The sequence below is a fragment of the Hirundo rustica genome, chromosome 4 (assembly GCF_015227805.2).
Source record: "Hirundo rustica isolate bHirRus1 chromosome 4, bHirRus1.pri.v3, whole genome shotgun sequence".
NCBI lineage: Eukaryota > Metazoa > Chordata > Aves > Passeriformes > Hirundinidae > Hirundo > Hirundo rustica.
This window is the reverse complement of record NC_053453.1, coordinates 65,786,949-65,808,199: the sequence shown is the minus strand read 5'-3', so window position 1 is coordinate 65,808,199 and position 21,251 is coordinate 65,786,949. Positions and strand designations below refer to the sequence as shown.

General features: G+C 39.6%; 1 protein-coding gene across 1 annotated transcript; it reads left to right on the top strand.

Moving 5' to 3' along the window:
* The first annotated feature begins 9,905 nt into the window (after positions 1 to 9,905).
* On the top strand, positions 9,906 to 16,236 carry STMP1 (short transmembrane mitochondrial protein 1). Its single transcript, XM_040062183.1, has 3 exons — positions 9,906 to 10,027; positions 13,183 to 13,236; positions 15,775 to 16,236. Exons 1-3 carry the CDS (start codon positions 10,013 to 10,015, stop codon positions 15,853 to 15,855), a joined length of 150 nt encoding a protein of 49 aa, XP_039918117.1. The 5' UTR covers positions 9,906 to 10,012; the 3' UTR covers positions 15,856 to 16,236.
* Positions 16,237 to 21,251: the final 5,015 nt, after the last annotated feature.

The window sequence follows — 21,251 nt, the reverse complement described above, 5'->3', positions numbered from 1 at the left end:
ATAATGGGGGAAAAAGTACTTAACTGGTATTAAAGTCAAGGATAATTTATGAACAACATCAAAATAGTTTTTTCCAAATAAAGCTTACGTGCATAATTCAATTCTTTTTCTTCTGTTTCAGTTGGCCTTTTTATTTGAGGTGGGATGGGACTCTGAAAATAATTTAGTTTTTCCTGAGGTATTTACCTCATAAATTATATACTACATGCAAAAAAATTATATAGTACACAAAAAAAATTAAGAAGTACTAGGATTGAGGAAGCTTTTCAGTTGTGCTTCTTCCCTTTGTGCAGTTCTGCTCATACACAGTCCCTTAAGCTTTCATTTCATGCTTACAACTGTTTTTCTCAGTGGGCACCCTTCCTCATAAAAGGAAGTCTCAAGCCTCTCTGGAGACTGTGTTTTAAGCCTTCCTGCCTGAGGTCCAGGCCATCAGCTCACAGACCATTCCAAATGATCTTGTTGTATATGTTGCTGCACATCAAAAGTTTACCAGGGCCATGTGACATGACAGATCTGTGTTTTTCCAACCGTTTTAGATAGGAGGAAAGGAAACTTTTGAAACAGCAAAATAAAATATTGAAATGAAAAAAATAAACCAAAAACATCTGGTAAAATCTAAACAAAAGGAGAGTGAGGCCTCATTGATTCCAAGGTATAATGATGCATAGAGTTCTGATGATAAAAATAGCTCAGAGGATGCATTTCATATAGTGCGTCCTGCACAAAAGTGTATTTTCCTTTCTATAAATGTTTCTTACCAGGTTTCTCTGCTAGCCCAGGTCTGTTGTTCAGGGATCACATTCCTCATTTCCCTGAGCAATGCCAGAACAAATTTTTACTGTAGGAGCTCATCTGATATCAGGTCTTTTAGGGGCCCGTTCAAGAAGACATGAAGGAGAGCAGTTTGGTTCCCCTTTCTCCTTTTATATCTCTAAGATATGACAGGCATTTTGCAAAATTCTCTGAGTACAGAACCAGCTCCAGGTATAGCTTAACACTTTAAGAACTTAGTTCTTTGGCTTTTTATACTTTAAGCTTTGACATAATTCTTTTCATGCCTCAGCAGATGTAACCATAATAATTAGAGGCAGCTCCTGGAATGAGCCGCAAGGATAATTGCCTGGGCACCTGTGAAATAAGGGACAAGAGGGAGAAAAGAATATAATCTTTCTGATTTCATTTAACAATCTGCTAAACAGAATCAGTAACTTTTAAACAATATTTGTTTATCTGTGGACTTCCACATAAGTCATCCTCAGATATACTGTGAATTTTTATGAAGCTTTTGACTTCTTTTGTGCATATTAAACAAAAAGGGTTGTGGTAAACTGTCCTGTACTTAGGTATGTAAGAGGTGAACAGGGAGCTGAGCCGAAGATTGCTATACTGTAACAAATTAGCCACTGTTTCTTCCAGCAATTTCATTTCAGGATCTCATAAATGTTTCCCTTTACTATAAACAGGGAAATATTGTGGGTTAAATTTACATTCCATAGGGAGTTAAATTAATACTCAGTGGGGGAAGGAATGGTTACTAAGGCAACAGGAACATGCATTCGATACCTGTTATTCAAGTCTGTAACCTCCTGCTCACTACCTATCACATAGTTTTTTAATATTCACTCTAAAATGGATGTTGCCAAAAGCACCTTACTTCAACTTAAGTAGCAAGACATGAACTAGTGTGAAAAGAACTTGCAACTGCTATCAGTACATTAAGATACTTCTTGAGAAGTAGAGATCTTTTTACCTGAAGAACAACTTTTGCTTCCATGGAATAAGAAATATCCAAAAGGCATTTGTAAACACAATTCTGAAGGAGTTCTGAACTGGAAGGCAGGGCACATTGTGATTTCCTGAAAAAACCCCCGTGGAAATTAGCAAAACAAGAAAGAACTGAAATACTCACTACCCCTTAGGAGATCCTGAGCACTGACAGATCAGAACAGCCTGTGGGAGAGGATTAAGAGCATCTGTCTGTCCATGTAGTTGACGACCATGACCAATATGAAATGTCTGAGATGGAAAGCGGGAGCACTTGTGTCTCTCTATGTTTTTGTCCCATGTTAAATGAGAATAATACATTCATTATGAGAATATTATCAGAATGAGAAAGTATATGCTAGTTTTGGTCTGTAGTAGTTAAAAGAGGTCAGGAATATCATGACAAGAACTTGCATGATCTAGTACACATTGTACAACACAATAGCACTTCATAAAGCTCTTAGGACAAGATCATAGAATCAAATGCACATAGCAATTCATCCCTAAGCTTACTCAAAACTCTCCCATTCAGAAATTAAATGTCAACAGAAATGGATGCTTTAACTTCAACAAAAAATATATATGCCTTTTTAAAATGCTTCCTTGAGAGGGAAAATTCTTTCCCTTCATAATCATCAGATTGTGTTGCTTCATTTAATTTAGACTTTTAAACCACTCTAATATAAATATGTGATATTATACAAAATGTACATGACACACACGAACACGGTGTTTTATTTTAATAGCATATAAAGTTGACAGTGCAATTAACAATGTCTGTGCATGGAAAGCGTGAGCTTGCCTTCCTGTTTCATGACACACTACCAGAAAGAAGTTAGGGTTAGCTGAATCATCTCAGTTTTCTATTTCAGTAACCTTTTCAGACAGCAAGACATTACATTAGTCCTTCTGTAAATTAGGCCTTAAATGCCCAATGCTTTTCATAATTTGGAGACAGGCCTCTAAGTCTGTCACATTTCCTCATCCATGGAATTTACACCTTTGCAGCCTCAATGTTCCCAAGCATAACAGAGACATATCTATCATCCAATTAAAAGAACAGTGCTATTGAAGTAAAGGATCTCATTGTCTGTATCTAAATGAGCCTATGAAAGAGGGAGCACTTCAGTTACTGAAACAGAAATTGCCTGGTCTGAATCACATATTACAGACAAGTATAAAGCACAGATCCATCAGTCTGATTAAAAAAAAATTAAAAAATATATATTTTGCTTAAGCTAAAATCTCACATCCTATAATATCCTTGACTTTAGCTGTATGAAATCACAGTGATATGTATGCTCCCTGTAACACCACATTGGCCTAAACTGAAGAATGATTCAAACAGTTCAAAAAGTCATTACAAGAAAATTATGTGCATAGTATGAATTCCAGACTTTTTCTTTTGCTTTTATTAAATTCTTGTAAATATTCTATTCTGTAAAGACAGCTGTCAAATGAAGCATGGGTTTTAGTAGTATTGAAACTCTAAATCCTTCTTGGGCTCTTTAAATTACTTAGCCCAAACCCCAAACAGAGTCTTGAGATGCTCTGGAGCTGTAATTCCTCAACAGAAGCACTTACAGGCGCAGCAGTTAGGGGCAGAGCTGCCAAAGAGCATTCATAGAAGTTGTGCTTCCCAGATTTACTTTAATGGCTTGTCTTATACAGTGATGGAAACTTGGGAAGTGGCAGCACAAAAATTCTTGGTAACTTGGTAACTGGGAGCATATGAACTCTGCTTGCCAGTGAGTATGACAGTCATCAAAGACAAACAGAAAGTGAGTGAATACCAAATAACTGTAATCAATTCTGTGTGATGTGTGCAGGTTATTATTTGCACTGAAGACTAAAATGAAATATAAACAGGGCTCAGCAGAACACACCAGGGTGGATTTTCTTGTGTCAGAGATTAATTGAATATTTGGAGCCACAGTCCTGCCAAGGCATGACATCTGTGACTTGCCACCTGAACTTCTCACTGCTTATCTGGAAGTCTCCTCAAGACTAGAATCCTGGGGCTTTTTTTTTTTTTTTTTTTTTTTTACCTTCTTTTTTACATTGCTACAGTAAGGACAACAGGTCACCCTTTAGGTGATGTCTATATTAATTCAGATTATTTTAATTAACTGAAGAAATTATGTCTAAGAAAATAGACATACAAATAAACTGTACCAGGCAGTACAAGGGGTTTGGGATTTTGGGGGTGACAGGTTGGTTTTGTTTTGCTTTGTTTTCATAAAAAGCAGAACAAAATATCTCATGATAGAAAGAGGAGAGCTAATTAAAATCTGGACAGATAATCTTTTTTTTTTTTTTTTTTTTGAAAGGCTGCTTTTTAAAGTGCAACACCACAATTAGATTATTCCACCAATGAAGTGGGTCAGTTAAACCAGTGTCTCTCTGTCTCTTACGAAAATCTATCTAGTGAAAATCTGGAGTGACTTTTGGAAGGAAATAAGTGTTTTAAACGTTATTTAGTAAATATTATCAAATTCTGGAATAAAAAATATTGAAAGACGTTGATAATATTTTTGATAATTTGAAAAATATTTCTTACATTCTTACTTGGGAAAAGAGCACCATCTACTGATCATCACTGAAATTCCTTTATGATGTTTCCCTTGAGTGTGTTTTACTCGTGTGCGACTCCAGAAGTTTTGGATGACTCTTAAACACAGTGTGAAAGAAAGCATGTGTATCTTCGGCCATCAGCTGATGCCACAGGTGATGTTTTATTGTTTTAGTAGCCAGCAATACCTTAGCAGCTCAGAGTGCAAGCTCAGCTATAGATCCACGGCACAGAGGTCCCCAGTGAGGTTTCTTCCAGTTCTGTCTCACAACCCAGGGGTGGTAGTCAAGGCTGTAGAGCCTGTGGGTACACTCAGGGCCTTTACTGCAGCAAGAAAGCTTAGCTATAAATAGGTTTTCTTTGCTCATTTTTCTGCACTTTTGATAGGATTCGAGTTCTTAAAAAGCTCTCGTGCTGTTCTGAGAAACAATTTCAGAAAACTGGTGTGCTGGTGATTGCTGTCATCCTGAGAGTGATGGGAGTATTTCATCAATGTCTCACACCTGATGTGATTGTGATGATTGTCTCTGAAGCAGAATGTGAGGAGCTGAACCAGGAGCTCCCACAGCTGCATGCACAGCTACAGCTTGAAATGCCAGTTAAATCTGCATGACTGGCACCCATGCCCTCTGTGGGTCTGGCACAGAGTGGAATTCATTACGTATCTATTTTCTGCTCATGCAATTATGCCTTTCTTTGAGTCACTGGAGAATTATATATTCTTCATATATTGTCTCCTTCTCATGTATTACCCTTGTCAGGCCACAGCCCAAGAGCTAGAGCTGAAAGGTATCATTACTCAATAATTTATTGCTTGACTCAGCCTCCAATTTTTGAATTCCTAGTCCCAGGAACATGTGTTCATGGGAACATCACAACTGGCTGGGGGAGGAATTGTTTAAAGAACATTTCTAGATGTTGTAGCTCCAGGGTAAAAACTTAAAATCATGACTCATTTGCATTCAAGATACTCTGCTACCCTGCCTATAAATAAAATTATCAGTCTTCTGGGTTTGAGGATAGTTTTTCATTGTACACTGGAACTTGTATTCAACAGGTTTCTACTTCTTCTGGCAGGGTAGATGGTTATTTCTTTATTTTTGGATCCAAAGACTGAAAAATCTCTTTCCTCCATTAAAAGGAAAAGAAACCTGAAAGATGGATATGGCACAGCCTCTCTGACCAACCTGCACCATGATCTGATTGACCTCATGATGAAACAGTTGAAAGTCGAGTCAAAGTCAAATATAAGTTGCCTATATATATAAATATAGTGAAGGAATGGAGAAAAAAGAATAAAACAGAGCCACTTACATGGGTAAAACTGGAAGCACTAAGATGTGTGGTCAGATATTAAACAGATAAATTACAGCCATCTGTAGGCCTATATATATATCACTGTGTGAGATAATTTCAAGGTATATGATAAATTCATAGATAGGGTTTGCAGATGGCCTTTTGTTGAAATGCAGAATTAAGTTGCAATGCTAGGATGGAATGAATGGCTAAAAGGGTCAGGAAATGCAGTTTAATGAATCTACAAGTAACAACAAAGTGTGGTTGAATGATATTTTTTCTTTTATTTCATTTAAAGTATTTCAAATTCTCATGGTTGGTTTGCTGTAGGAGTATCCCATTGCTATTATTTTACACATAAGGAAAATTTTGCTTGTATTTTCTGTTTTCTAGCTACTCCTCAAGTCCCTCTGATTCCCTCCCCTTGTGCCAAGGGACTTGTGGGTTTATTCTAGAGAGGAACAAGCCCTAGATGTTTAGATTCATAGATTGAATTAGAACATCCATCATCAGACTGTGTTGCCATGCCATGAGAATAAGGATCACTTTCTCATTTTCTTGGAAATGCAGAAAGAATCTTCACTGAAGTGAATCCAGGGTCTTGCATTGTTGTGTCCTGGGGGTGTGACAGACCCCTCAACTCCAAGTTATGATTCATGCTACCCTTCAGCCCTGCTGCTCAGAGACCTTCCAAAGGTTTATCTCTTCTGGTTCTCCTGGGGCTCACATTCCTCATGCTCTAAAGTTTCCCCCCTTTCTGCTATGGAGCACTTTTAGGAGAAGGCAGTGCTCTGGATACCCTCTGGGCCCAGTACTGCCTGACATCTCCCTGTTCCAGCAGGTGCTGAGGATTGTTTCCTCGAGGGCAGCAGAGGGGAGCACACGCTGCAGGTTGGCTGAGGGCTGGCATGAAGGGCTAAGCTGCTCTCTCTGCCTCTGACAAAGCATTCATACAAAGCCAGGCAGACTCCAGTGTACAGAATGAGCTTTGGCTCCCAGAGCGCTCCATGTAAAAAATTGATTTTGAGAGGGTCAGTGTGAACCACCATAAACCAACTACCTCTGCTAGTCATAACTACGTTTGAAAATTTGGCCTTAAACAATTTGACTCACACAGTGAGTCAGGGATACCTTCTGTTTTTCTGTCTGAAATATAGTAGGCTACTGATCTGAGAACTCCAGAGGGCCTTTGGAATACAGCCACTAAGAGGAGATGGAAGGCACTGGGAGTTATTATGGAAAAGATGTTTTCAAAAGCTTTAATTAACAATAAACTGCACCTCCACTAGGAAAGATTTAAGATGAAAGGCTACTTCATTTATTTATTTATTTATTTATTTATTTATTTATTTATTTATCTTATGTAGGCATATTGAAAGATCTTAAGTTTTACTCAATTTTTGAGAAGTTGATTGCATTGCAGTTCTGATTTTTTATTACATATTGTTACCTACTATTACAATATTATTACATATTGTTCAATTCTTATTACAATTACAATTGTTCAATACATGTCATGTGCATAATAAATTCTGTATCTATTGTGTACTATAATAGTGCATGTCTCCGTGGCAAGACAAAAACATCCTGGATAATTACAACTTCTTGGAAATCTTGAAACCATATCACAGATTATAAAAGATACTTTACTAAAGCAAAGCAAAGCAAATAGGCAAAACATACAGATTAAACATCATAAAACTTCAACAGAAATTTTACTAGATGGTTTTCTGGCTCCATCTGGTGTTTATTTTACAAAATTTCTAGCTCAAGGAAGTATGATTTCCATTTCCCTTTCCAGCTACACTTGAGAAATTAAGAGGGGTATTAAAAAGACAGTTAAACATATGTATCCTGAGGACTTACATTCAAAGTTGTATATTATTTATTGTGAAAGTACAAGAAGAATACTTTTTAAAATTAGTTTTTATATCCTGTGACTTAAATAATTTTCAGCTCTGAGAAAGGGCTTCTATGGCAAACTTACAATTTCTCCTTAGGATACTGGTTAGAATGCCAAAATACTATTCCTCCCCACTAATCTTGCTTTGCTTACATCTTCATGGTGGCTAAATCAATACTACTGCTTTATTCAAATAAACTCTCAAATATTTGCAACACAGTTATCACAAGTTTTCACATCTGCTGTCAGATCTGACTGTACAGAAAAATCACCTGCTTCACTTGTTTTTTAGTAATTTCTAGGAAGAATTGATCCATCACTGTCCCAGGGGTTGAAGAAACACTAATGTGTCTTTAGTTTCCTGGGCCTTCTTTTGGGCCCTTCTTGTGCATATGTCTGACATTTGTCCTCTTCCAGTCATTAAAGATATCCTCTGATCTCCATAACTTTTTATTATAAATTTTAATATTATAGACAGTGGCCCTGCAGCAATGTCAGCCACTTCTCTCACACTGGGGCAAATTTTGTACATACTCATGTGGATATCAGAATATAAACTCTTCTTTGTTAGCAGTTCTCACAATACCATGACAGAACACTTTTCTTTTTCTACTGGGCCTAACATATAAAACATCCTTGCCCTAGCATGTTCATAACCCAGCAAACTTTTTGTAAAAGCAGAGTAAATTAAATGTTATCCTTTAAAAAAGGTGGTCTCACTTTCCATGGAGTGGAGTAGACATGTGCTGCACAAGCACTATAAAACCAATATTAAATCAACATGAATGCATCTTCAAATATGATTTAGCAATTGAGAATAATGTTGCATAGCCAGTACTTCCTGAGAAACAAGCTTTCTGCATGCCTCAGGGGCTTGAATGTACTTGCAGAACACCAGAGTGCAGTAGATAACATTGAAAAAGTCTTCCCTAGCAGCAAAAAAGTAGGTTTGGGTTGCCTTTTTTTTTTTTTTTTTTTTGTTTGTTTGTTTAGCTTCTTCCCCCCCCCCCCCATATGCCCCCATTTATAAAAGAATAATAGTTGCATTTATAACTACCAGACTGAGCTCTTCCTTCCACCACTGTATGCCATCCACAGCACCCACCCTCTATAGTCTTTGACCCAAAATTATTCAGGCTGGTGCAAATGGAATAGTTTTACTTTAAAAGGAAAAAAAAAAAAAAAAAAAAAAAAAAAAAAAGTCAGTCTGCTAAATGTCACAGAGGAAATTCATGGCATGTAGGAAAATAACTGTGTAATGTTGAGCCAAGAGTGTGTAACACATGTTGTATTCATTATAGCCTAAGCCTAATAACAACATTTTTAATGAACCTTATCTCCCTGTGATGATACTGCGGAGGCATTAGAGTTACTAAAAGCCTTGTTTGCCCCATCTGGTTTCTGACATGTGCTCAGGCTGGAGTCTATTATCTCAGTACTCTGATCCTGCACACATGGAGAAGTATTAGGAAAATAGTTATTAGCAGCTCATTTGCTCTTCTTTCCAGAACGAAGCGCATTTGTGAGACCCCTGGAAGAGTCGGTCATTCCAGAGGATAAGGAAGCCCAGCCCTGGCTCTTGTGCCACATCCATCCAAATCTCTGTGTCATTTCCAGGCAGCAGCTCTCGCTCAGGGAGGGAAAAACAACGCAGCAGCTTTGGGTCACCCTGGAATTCAGGAGACAGTGGTCTCAAGTCTGGATCCTTACCAGGGTATCCCCAGAACAAAAAATAGGTAGTAACTTAGTATCTTAGTATCTCCTCCTTTTTTTTTTTTTTTTTTTTTTTTTTTTTTTTACCTAAAGTGGGTAGGAGATGAGACACTTCTTTACTTCACCAAGGTACCTTCCCCAGAAAGTCAGAAGTGACATGGAGCGTTTGAGCTTTCCGGGAACTGAAAATAACTACGTGAATTAACTCGCTTTCAGGATAGAGTTTCCCGGTATTTCAGAAATATGGATATCTCTTGTTGTTGTTTCGGTGGTTTTTTTGTGTTGTTGGCTTTTTTTTTTTTTGTCTGAAAATTTGAGGGAGGGGGAAGTTTTGAACTAATTTACGATAAAGCCTGCGATCTCTTAGTGACTTGCAGCAGGAGAAACCTTCCTAACTGATATTTACTGCCCGAATATCCATGAATTAAGTGTAGCCATAAAAAGAAGCTGAACTCAAAATGATCCACAAAGAACAGCTACTCACACAACCTAGAAAAAACCCCAAAACCAACAAACGAACAAAAATCCACCAAAGCCAAAGAACATCCACCGCTCGGTGCCCCCTGCAGCCCCTCAGGAGTGGCCGGGAACGGCTCGGTGGCGGCTCCCCCTCACGCCGGGGCGCGGCAGGGCCGGGCCGGGGGCCGGGCCAGAGCCTTCCCCGGGCCATGGCGGCGAAGGCGGGCCCGGAAGGGGAGCAGCCGCCGCTCGGCTGACATCCCCGGCTGTCGGGCGGGGCGGCAGCGCGGGCAGCGGGCGCCATGCTGCAGTTCTTGGTAAGGCTCCGGGCTCCGAGGCGCGGCGACGCCGCCATGGCACGGCACGGCACGGCACGGCGGGGCCGCTGCCCGGCCGGGGGAGGAAGGCCACCCCGCGGGCCCGTGTCCGTGTCCGGGCACCCCGCGGGCCCGTGTCCGTGTCCGGGCACCCCGCGGGCCCGTGTCCGTGTCCGGGCACCCCGCGGGCCCGTGTCCGTGTCCGGGCACCCCGCGGGCCCGTGTCCGTGTCCGGGCACCCCGCGGGCCCGTGTCCGTGTCCGGGCACCCCGCGGGCCCGTGTCCGTGTCCCGACCCCCGCGGGCCCGTGTCCGTGTCCCGACCCCCGCGGGCCCGTGTCCGTGTCCCGACCCCCGCGGGCCCGTGTCCGTGTCCGGGCAGCCCGCGGCCCCTGTCAGCGGGGCGGCTGCACTCGGTGTTGGCTCCCCGGCAGCGCCCCATCCTTGGGCGGCTTCCCTTGTCCCGCTCCTTCCCAGCTGTCCCCCTTGTTCTCGCAGAACGGTGCCTTAAAGCTGCTCTGCAAATGGAGTTCCACGGCTTGTTTTTCCTCCAAGTCGTGCTCTTAATTCGCCGTGGTGATTCTGCTTGCTCACCGATGCTCCCCTTGCTGCTCAAATTTCTTCGTGTAAGCATAAATACCTCTCTCCTTTAAAGAGAGCAGGGGCGTCAGCCCTTGCCATTTTGTACACCCTTAAAAGTGTACCGCTAGAGATGTGGATTTTTTTATACGGAAATTAATGCAAGGGACACGTTTCATTCCTGCCCCGAAGAGCAGCAGAATTATGAGACTGCATATTAGGCTTTGTCTTTCTTTGGGATGAGATGATTCAGCTGGCTAATGAGTTTCATAGCAGGTGTTGATACCGAGCAAGAAGTGATAGCCTATTGTAAGTTGGAAGAGTCTTGCTTGTTTATATAATAAATAAATGAGGGCTATTTCTCATCCCAGCTTCATAATAACAAGTATGAAAGCCTCAGTCGTTTCTGTAGCTGTTTATAATCCCCTCTGCACTCTGATGGAAACCTTCAGTAAGGCTAAATATGGTTAGCCTCTCTCAAAGTTCCTGTGTTTGTCAGCTCCACTGGTTTCTGCTATTTTTTTGTTGTTATTACTAGATAAAATATATATTTATGACTTCTCATTAGTGTGTGAAAGTTAGACAAAAGATATACTAATTTTGGGTTTCTTCCCTCCTTGGGTGTAGATTGCACTTGCTCTGCCTGGTTAGGGCTGTAGCAGAGAGATAAAGGAATAATCTCACGAGCCTTGTGTTTTTGCAATCCAAAGTTAAGCTTTAAAAATGCCATTTGTTGACAATGCGTCTTGGAATGCTGGGTGGAAATTGGAAGACCCTGAACCCTCATCAGTCCTATTGTTTTTAGTGAATATGCACATTTTCATTGGCTATGTATTTTGCTTTCCATATAATTGAAGTCTCAAGTAGTGATTCCCCCCCCCCCCGCCTATGAATTTTCATCTCTAAAAATAAATGTAACTGGGTAGATGCAGTACTGGACTTTGCAATAAAGGAGTGCACTTTAGGGAGTACTGTTCTCAGTACTATCTCTACTGAGTAAGGGTTATCTCACAACAGAATATGATCTATATTGGGGACGTTCTAGAGTAAAAGCATAGAACACTGCTAATAAACAAGGATCTGGTTTGTGTTTCCAGGTGGCTTCCCAGACACTGCTAAAGATACAGGAAATTCTCCTCTGCTTAGAGTGATGCTCTGAATTAAGGGGAGTCACAGGTCTGGTTTTCATCAGTGCATTATTTGTTAGTATCTCCTAGAGTACCTGCTTAGCTGGTAATTGAAACTACAAGGCAGTACACACATGGATAATTCTTCGTAAATTCTTAAAGCTAAGCATAAGAAAGTGATTATAAACAAGGAATAAGACCAGAAATCTATTTAAGGAAGTACTGAAGTGACTTGCAGTCAGAGTTCAGCTGACAGCTCTCATCCAATTTTAGTTTTCTATAGATAGATTTTCACCAGTGCTGCTTCGGGAGTCTGAATCACAGAAAAGATGAGTTGTTTTCTGTGCTGCTTTGGGCCTGGAAAAGATGTCTGGTCAGTAAGTGATGGCAAAGTTGTTTTGTGGACAGTGGTTTTATTTTTCTTAATATAGTCTTATTTTGACAGCAGTAACCATGAGCAATAACATTTTTTTTTTAATAGAACTGGCCTCAACTGTCACAAAGAGTGATCTGTCTACTAAAAATGAATGAAAGCACAATATTAGTAGTGGCCCCTTTCAAAATAGTTACATGAATGTTCATGGTACAGGGCAAACTTACTTTGAAGTGTAACAACAAAAATAAAATGTAGAGTACTGAGTACTTGCTGAATGAAAATCTTTGTGGCATGTCTTTGAAAAGAGGAGTTTCTTTCACTCCAGAACTGTTCTTATGCTTGCGGATTTTCCTCAGGCGGCAAACAGGGTTTGGGCCAGAAATTGTGCTTGTGTTTTGTTTTTGCTCTGCGGCCAGAGTGCATTTTTATGGACATCCTTCATCAACTATAAGTTTGCACAGTTGTCAAAAGAGGCTGTGCCCAGCTTCCAACCAACTGTACTGCCTTGGAGGAGCCCCTAGATCAGAGTAGATTTAGCTGAGAACTAGTCTCTTGGGGTCAGAAGGGTTTGTCTGGAAGATGCAAAGCTGTTGCTGCAAAGAAAAGAAGCAGGTTTACATCAGTTTACGTTCATATTGCGTAGGGGTTTTTTTGTTTCGTTTTTGGTTTTGGTTTTATTTTGTTCTGAGCATTGTTCTAGTGAGGTGTTGCTTTAGGCTTTCCCAGCACGGACCAAGAGCTCTGTGATATGTATGTCCCTTCTGCTGTCTCCCCCATTTTTCTAGGAGTTACTGCCTTTGTGGGTGTGTAGAGAACCTTACAAGGATAAACACATCTTGATCCAAGTAGTCTTGTGGATGTGGGGAATAACAAGACTGTGGTATTTTGGACATAATGGCGAGGTGTTTCTGGTGAGGAAGATGGGTAAAATTGCATCTCTCTGGATGAAAGATGGGAAATTAAGTACAAGCGGAGTTGAAAATCATGAAATAACTTGCAATATCCCTTTTTCTTTGTTTTAGCCAATAAACTTTTGATGGAAGGATGTTAACTTTTCTCCTTTGTTCCTTTTAGCTTGGTTTTACTCTTGGCAACGTGGTTGGGATGTATCTGGCTCAGAACTATGATGTGAGTATCCTGGTATTCTCAGAGATAAACTTGTTCTGAACTGAAAATTTTCCCTCAATTAGAATTGAATCAGTCTTTAATTTCATGGTTTATATTATTTAAACAGAATGCAGATCATGCTGACTTTAGCTACAGGAGAACTCAGAGTTTTTCTGGAAGAATTACCTCACTGAAAGAGTGGTCAGGTATTAGAGTGCACTGCACAGGGAAATGAGGGAGTCACCATCCCTGGAGGTGTTCAAGGAGTAACTGGACATGGCACTTAATGCTGTGGTCTAGGTGACAAAGTGGTGATTGTTCAAAGATTGGACTCTGTGATCTGGTAGGTCTTTTCCAAACTTAATTGCAAAAAAAAGTGTAACCAGAACATCATCTTCTCTGTGGTAGTGTAGTACTTAAAGCCTAAACTTCTCCTCAGTCCTGGAGCCCAGCCATCTATAGGCAAAGACAGGAGAAGCAGAAAAGGTTTATCATGAATTTTACCAGCATTAAAGTACTGGTTTCCTGCCTTGCATAGCCTGCCTTCTTACAGTGTTCTCCACTCAGTATAAATGTTAATAAAAATCCTCAGAGCATGTGAAATGTCTTTCTTCTGAACCTATAATGAAAATGAATTTTGCCACCTCTTTTTGAAAATGTGATACTTTTTCCTGCTTCAAAAAATGTATTGACCTGCAATCTTGCTTTCCTTCTTTTCTCACAGTGAGAAAAGAAAGAGAGTTGGTTTTTTTGTTTGTCTGTTTGTTTTTGTTGTAGTTTTGGGTTATTTTTTGGGTTTTTTTGTTCTTTTTAAGCTCTCAGTTAACAGAGTTTTCAATGTGAGAAGAAGATTTCAGGCTGAGCCTTCAAAACATGCTTTTAATTTCTGCCGAGTCAGCAGAATCCATTGTAAGAGCAGTGCCACTTTCTGGCTGGAGGAATTAATAACATTTAACATATAAATTTTTTAAAATTCTTATTCATTCTGTATTAGCCTTAATAAAAAACCAGAGTTGTTGAGGCTTTGGTGACATTTATATTTTGTTTACTCTCATCTTCAGCATTGAAGTCTTATTGATGACTTACTGAAGTTACCTTGCTTAAAAAAAAATCTTAACCTTTTGCTCTTTGTTTATGCAACAAACTTTGGGGATTTTTCCTGTCAGCCACTCCAGGAGAAGGACTAATGAAAGGCTGGTGTTTCTGTGAAATGTTTTACAGTGTTACAAAAGTGTAGTCATAGGAATATATTTGGATGTATCAATATGTATTATGTTATCATTACATGGTGCTTTTCGCAGCACTAATAAAGTATTGCCACAAGAGGGGGACTCAGGCTTTTGATTTGCTGGAAGTGGTTCCATGGAAATGCAGACTTGCAGACTGGACGTGGAAATTTTATTGCTGGTGTTGAAGATGATTGGTTCGAGATGACATTTAATATAAACTTGTTGTAATGAGGTCCTAATTCTGCAGCTGTACACACAGTGTGCTTAGTAAAAAGCACATGGAGGGTTCTGCTGACAGTGGTGGAGTTCTCTTGGTTTATTTTAAATGTGAGGCTTGTTACAGGCTGGGCTCTTAATTTCATTTGCTCAAACAGAGCTTAATTCTGAAAAGGAAGGTAAGAGGAACTTATATTACCAGTTCTGTGAGCCTCAGACATTCAGTCAGAGAGCTGCATTCTGTTTGGATTAACTTCTGCTCTATGGTCAGGTTACCTATGAAGTAAAAACCCAGGATTTTTTTTTTTTCACAGCTAAGAGTGAAAAATTTTCTTTAATTTTGTTTGAAGCAGTTAGCTTGTAAAATCATACATTATCACTTCCCAGTTTTAGCTAGTCATAATCTTTTTTTTCTATTAAGAGCTTCAGCTTTTCCCCCCTTTCAAGTTATCAAAATTTACTGTTTGATTATTTTATAAAAATTCTTTTATGTGTAAGAGAAACCTGAAGTTTTGAAGCTCACATGCAGTAAATTGAAGTTTCATTCAAGTATGAAACTTCAAAAGGGTGCCAATTTGCAATGCAGTAGAATTCCCCAGTGAGGAATTTTGTTTCCCACCAGATGAACCAGGAGAAATATTTCTTAATAAATTTCTTGAGAACATATTTGATGCTCTCTAACATCTCTTTTCTCTTGGGTTATGACTGGTATAGTGCAATCTAATTTCCCCTTTGAAAACCAAAGCCTGTGCATCAGTGTTTAAATCTGCTTGTTCTTGGCAGTTTGTCTTCTTTCAGTCAGAAGGCCAGACTGGTCATGCTAAATTTCCTGTAAAGTGATCTTTTTTCCTTCCTCCTGTTCCCATCACCACTGGCTGACTTACAGCCTTAATAGTCTACATACTTCATGAAGCCTCATGTGAGGTGCTCTCATCTGCTCTTTGCCTGATACTGCTTAGATTTAATCTCTGTGCAAGGTAAAATATACGGGAAATATCTTTTAAAAATTACAGAATTTTTTACTGTGTGTATGGTACTGTCTTTCCTGATGAAACTTGTGTAGCCCAGGATTTTTTGTTGTGTGGGGTTTGATTGTTTGGTTTTGTCTTTAAAGATTCCTAACATTGCAAAGAAGCTGGAAGATTTTAAGAAGGATGTGGAAGCCAAGAAGAAACCTCCTAACGACAAGTCCTGAAAGAGCAGTGTTCCCCAGGTCAACTCTGTGTGCACCAAGGATGCAATTTACTTTTCAGGCAGCAAAGGTCAAGTAGAGGGTTGGCATGGGAGGTTCCTCCACTCTTAGTCTCCTAGAACTGGATTATCTTTCTTTTGAAAGGGCGGCCGTGAACCTTTCCTGGGACTGATTTTCAAGGGTTTCAGAATTTGGATTTGCAACAGATCCGTGACTGGATGATATCATTTGTATTTTTCAGTATTTCTTTTCCTAATATTTTGTAACCTGTTTTTACCTGATCCAACTGGAGTGCTTTTGGTCTTGTTACAACGTGTACCTCACGCTTCATAATACCCTAACTCTTAGAACAGCAGAAAATAAATTAAATGCATCAAGAAGTGACTTTCAGAGTTTCTTGTCATTTGTTGTGAGCAGTGTTACACACACACGCCAAGCAAAAAAAGCAGCCATTAGAACCCCTAGTATGTGAGAAAACATGCATCCTATTGTAGAACTCTTGTCTTCGGCTTGAAACCATAATTCTGAAAAACTCCTGTTGTAAAGTCTGAAAAAAAGTTGCAATGGTTTGAATAGATGCCAGTTTTATTAATTCAAGAATTTCTCAAATCATTTTTCCCTTAAAATGGAAGAGTTCTATCAACTCTGTAACATGGCCTAAATGACAGTCCCCTTGACAGTCTTTTGCAGGATGTGAAGAACAAAGAAAAATGCCAGGAAGATATTCTTGCTTTTATTGAGGATGTTTGGTGATGGACTGCTACAGACAAGCACAGAATGACCTCCATTTGTTCAGGCTCTAGATTAAAGCATACCTCAAGTGCTTCTCTCTTAATGTTTTAATTAGGATCAGGATTGTCCCTTCCAAGTGGTTTGCCCTTTTACTATGTTTTCATTCTCATGATTGGAAAACTGTAGAGCACATGGTCTGTGTTCCTGTCAGAAGAGACTAAATCAGAAGATGTGCTTTGATCTCTAATGGGTGTTTAGTCCATTAGATAGGTCTAGAGAAACTCAGAAGGAAAAGGACCCAAACTCTGGGCACTAATTGTCTTGCTTTGTCAGTGAACTGTGCTTTTTCATATAAACATAGCATCAAAGCTTTACAGTACAGAACTCTCTATGTACCCATTGTAATTCTCACCCTCTATACCAAAGCCTTTAATTTGGATATATCTGAGTGGACTCCTAGTTCAGGAATTCTCACTGGATCAGTAAATACACATTTACAGAGTACTATATACCAAGCATTTGCATCCTTTGCCAAAGTTTGGTGGTGACAACGTTCTTCCACAATGCATTCTTGAAACAGAGGAAACTATTCCTCATGCAAAGATTCTCCTTCTTAAGTGCTATAAATATATGAAAGGAATATTTCACTTGTAATTTTAAATCCTTCCTTTCACCTCTGCCCTGAAATGTGTAGCTAACATAAAAGCTTTCAGTCTTTGCAAAGGGTTATTTGTCAAGTTTAAAAGCCAGCTCAAGTCAGACAATCTTAGTAGTGATACAACCAATTTTCTCTACAGTAAATGCTCCAAGAAACTCCAACAGGGGGAATGGTTGCACCGCCTAATACCAGGTATCAGAAACCTTGTGGTGGCAGCATGTGTGGAAGACACCCACAAAGTGCGTGGTGAAGGGAGTTCCGAACTGAAGTACAATTACGTTTAGCTTTTACTGAGTTAGTGCTGTATGTTCTGCTTGTTGTGAGAGCTTTCCATTACCCTTCACAGACTTCAGACCTGACTGAAGGAATTTTCTTCCATGCCCAAAAACATTTCCATAGAGTGATAGCACTGCACAGCTGTTTTGATGCTTTCATGAACATGATGAACTTAGTTTCCCCCAACTTCCTCTCCCTTCCCTCTGTTTCCTGTTCTTGAGCATTAAAAAAATACTGTCTCATTTTTCTTTGCTCACCATATAAAATTATGTTAGTGTTTAAAATTGGATTATTTCTTTCCTCAAACGTACTTTATATCCTTCCCTTTCTTTACTTGGGGATGAGAAGTGAAATAATGTTCCAAATCTTAGTATTTGTTGCCAAACAGGCCAGTTGCTCTAAAAGTGCTTTTGGAGCTGACTCTTTCAGCTAAACATTCCAAGCAGATGTTAGGATTTTTTTTCCTATCATATCAGGAAGTGAAATACTGCAGCTGTAATGCTGTGGAAACAATATATGCTCATTAATATTGAAGACAGGATTTCTGAGGTGTTTCGCAGTTTGCAACACTTTCCATTTTAGCTCAAGCTGTTTTTTTTTTTTTTCCCTTCCACATAGTAAGCTGTAAATTTGGATAACATTATAACACAGCTGATGTGGACTTTGCAACTACTGTATAACACCTTTTAACTAGCCTGAGGTTATCCTAAGTAATACTAAAATTTAACCTTATCTTTCAGAGGGCAGAGGGTGAGCACTGATAATGACTGCTTGATGCAGTTATTTTATCTCAGTACAAATTCAATAAAAATGACCTTGGCTTAGGAATATGTAGGAATATAGCATGTACCACCAAGAAGACTAACTAACAAAACTACATCTCTCTTTTTTGTCCTTCTGGAGCAAAAATAAAAAGAAATGTACAGGAGACTTCCCTCTGGATTTTTGCAGTAACTTACACACTGATACCCACTCAGAGTTCTTTGGATGCACTGGAGTCATAGCAGGACACAAAAGATGGAGGCTCCATGAAGTTACCTAGGACCAAGTTTCCCACTTAACATGGGCTCTGTGAGTATCTGCCCATTTCAAATGCCTGTGTGGATAGCCTAAAATTGCCAGCTAAAATACACGGGCTTCCTTCCTTTGCTGAAAATTGTTGTGTTCATGCATTGATTCTTTTGAGACCTATTCTGGAGCTGAAGGTTCAAGGCAAAATGGGAGGAAAAGAATATGTGAGCTACTAACAGACTTCTAAGATATCTACTGTGGATCGAGATTATTATCCTGTGTTGGAAAATGCTGCCCTAAGGGTCTTCTACCATTAAACAGTCAAGGGTTAATAACCAAAATAAACAAAACGACAGATAGCAAAGCTAATTATCAGCTTACTGGGCACCAGAACCCAAATAAAGTTGGTGGATACACTTCACAGAACTTCACTAACATGAATGTTCTGTGGTTTTACATCCCAGAACCACAGCCTATTGCCTCATGATGTGTGCTCCATCCCCGCTGAGACAAAAACATTGCAAAGCAAGAAACTGGAATTTTTGGAATTAACAATGTGTGAATTTCATGAGCCTGGATTATATCTGTGTTGGCAGAAACAAGATTTTCCATTGATATTAAAATGTAAAAATCAATATCAATATTCTATATGGGGTGCAGAATTATTTTGGACGTTAGATGGACAGTTCTTTTTATTTTTGTCTCGAACAAAAAAGAGAGATGTAGTTTTGATTGTTAGACTTCTTGGTGGTCCATATTAACATTTATTTTACAAAGTCCTAAACGGAGGTAATTTTTATTGAATTTGTACTAAGAAAATAACTGCAGGTTATTTGCTTTTTGACCTGAAACATACATTATTCACAGATGATGAGTTTTACTTTCTGAAAAATAAATTTCATAAATTGCCCTCAGAATAGGTTCTCCTATCCAAGTCAATTCTGGCTCTAGACTTTAATGCACCCAGAAAAAAAATGAATACCCCAATCCTGTAAATCACTGACTCAAACCATAGCTGCACAGTAACTTTTCTATACTGTAAGCCCAAATGCTGGAGTGGAACACACTTTTTGTTTTCTGTGTAGAAACATGGATTCTGCAATAGAATAATTCCACAGATTAGGACCTTTCTCTGACCACTGCACTTCTTGGGCCCAAAGATGCAATCTAATAAGTAAGATATCAATTAACATATGGAAAAAAAAAAAAAAAAGGGTCCTGTTTTAAATTCTATTCAAATTTTCTGCAAACAAAAGAGACTTGAACAGCCATGTAAAAGTATTAAGTACAGCTATCATGCTCTTTTTTTCCCCTGAGAAATAAAATAATATCAGCTATGAAATGAGTAATTCCTTAGTATTAGTTACCTCAATTTGCTTCAGTAAATTGTTCAGATTTTAAATCAGGTATATTTTAAAAGTATGTATATGAAACCCTAATAGGATTTTAGTAAAAGGTAATACAAAAATGTAAGTTAAAATATTTTGCTTCTGTTAGTTAACGCAGTTCTGCTCTTTGGATAAATACTGAGCTGAAAGCAGAATTTTGTTTTTAAGGCTTGATGTGTGTGCTGAATCTTGAAAGCCTTGAAATCACTTAATTTGAAATCAGGCTTATTTGCCCTCTGAAAAAAAATACTTCTGCCTTGGTTGTTGGTAGAGGCAAGTTTGAAGTTGAGTGACAGTACACTCTATCTTAGGAGTGAAAATTTCTGACTTCTTTCTCCACTTGCCACTACTGTTCCTATGACTACGACTATGACTACTACTACTACTTCTACAAAAAGGGCATGCAGTGACTGATCTGATGTGGAAAAAAGGCCAGAACTGTACACCGCCTTCCTGCATCTACCTGGTGGGGCGTGGCAGTGACAAGTGCCAGCAGCTGTGAGTATGGAAGTGTGCCAAGAGCACCAAAACAGGGGAAATAGTCTGTTAGGGAAATTCCTTGCCTGAGTCTACTCCAAATGCCCTCTACACCAAACTCGTGAGACACAAGCTATGCCAGAGCCTCCTGGAAATGTTTCTGAAGAAATACTGAGATGTACAATAGCACCAAGCCATTTCATTTACCTGCTGCTACTGCTGTTCTTACTGAAGAGCGTTGCTGGACAGCCTGTTTAATTTGTGGGGAATCCCAGGTCTCCCTAAGGCTGGCTGGAATGCTAGCTGGCGCCTCTCACAAATGAGAATATCCCCTGGGAAATCTTTGGGATAGCAAAGTGTGATGGGAGCTGAGCTGAGAAATCAGTGTTAGGAGGGCAGAGGGTGATTAGTTGCTGAGCAGCAAAGCAATTGGAGGATGCTGGTGTAAGAAGCATGAAGTGAAGAGGATTAGAAGATGAGTGCAGGTAAAATGTGTAGAGCAGCTAAAGTCGTGGGAAGAAAGCAAGACAGAGTTTCTTGGCAGGGGGAGAGAGGTTCAAATGTAACTTTAGGCTCTGTGAACAAAGAGAGATTCTGCTTGCTGTGTGTAGAGACAAAGCTGTTGGTATTGCAGACACCCTCACACACTGTAGTGCTTGTCCTGGAGGAAATTTCCCATGTTGGTGAACAGGCATTGCAGCCCCTTCCCCTCCTGCTCCTGGGGCTTCAGGATGGAGCTCGTGTCAGGGGAGGCCGGAGTGCCTCTGCTTTGAGCACCATTTTGGGGTCTGTGATCAGCAGCAGCCTCCTGCCGGGGAGCAGGGAAACACCCAGGGAGGGGAGCAGAAAGGGTGTGG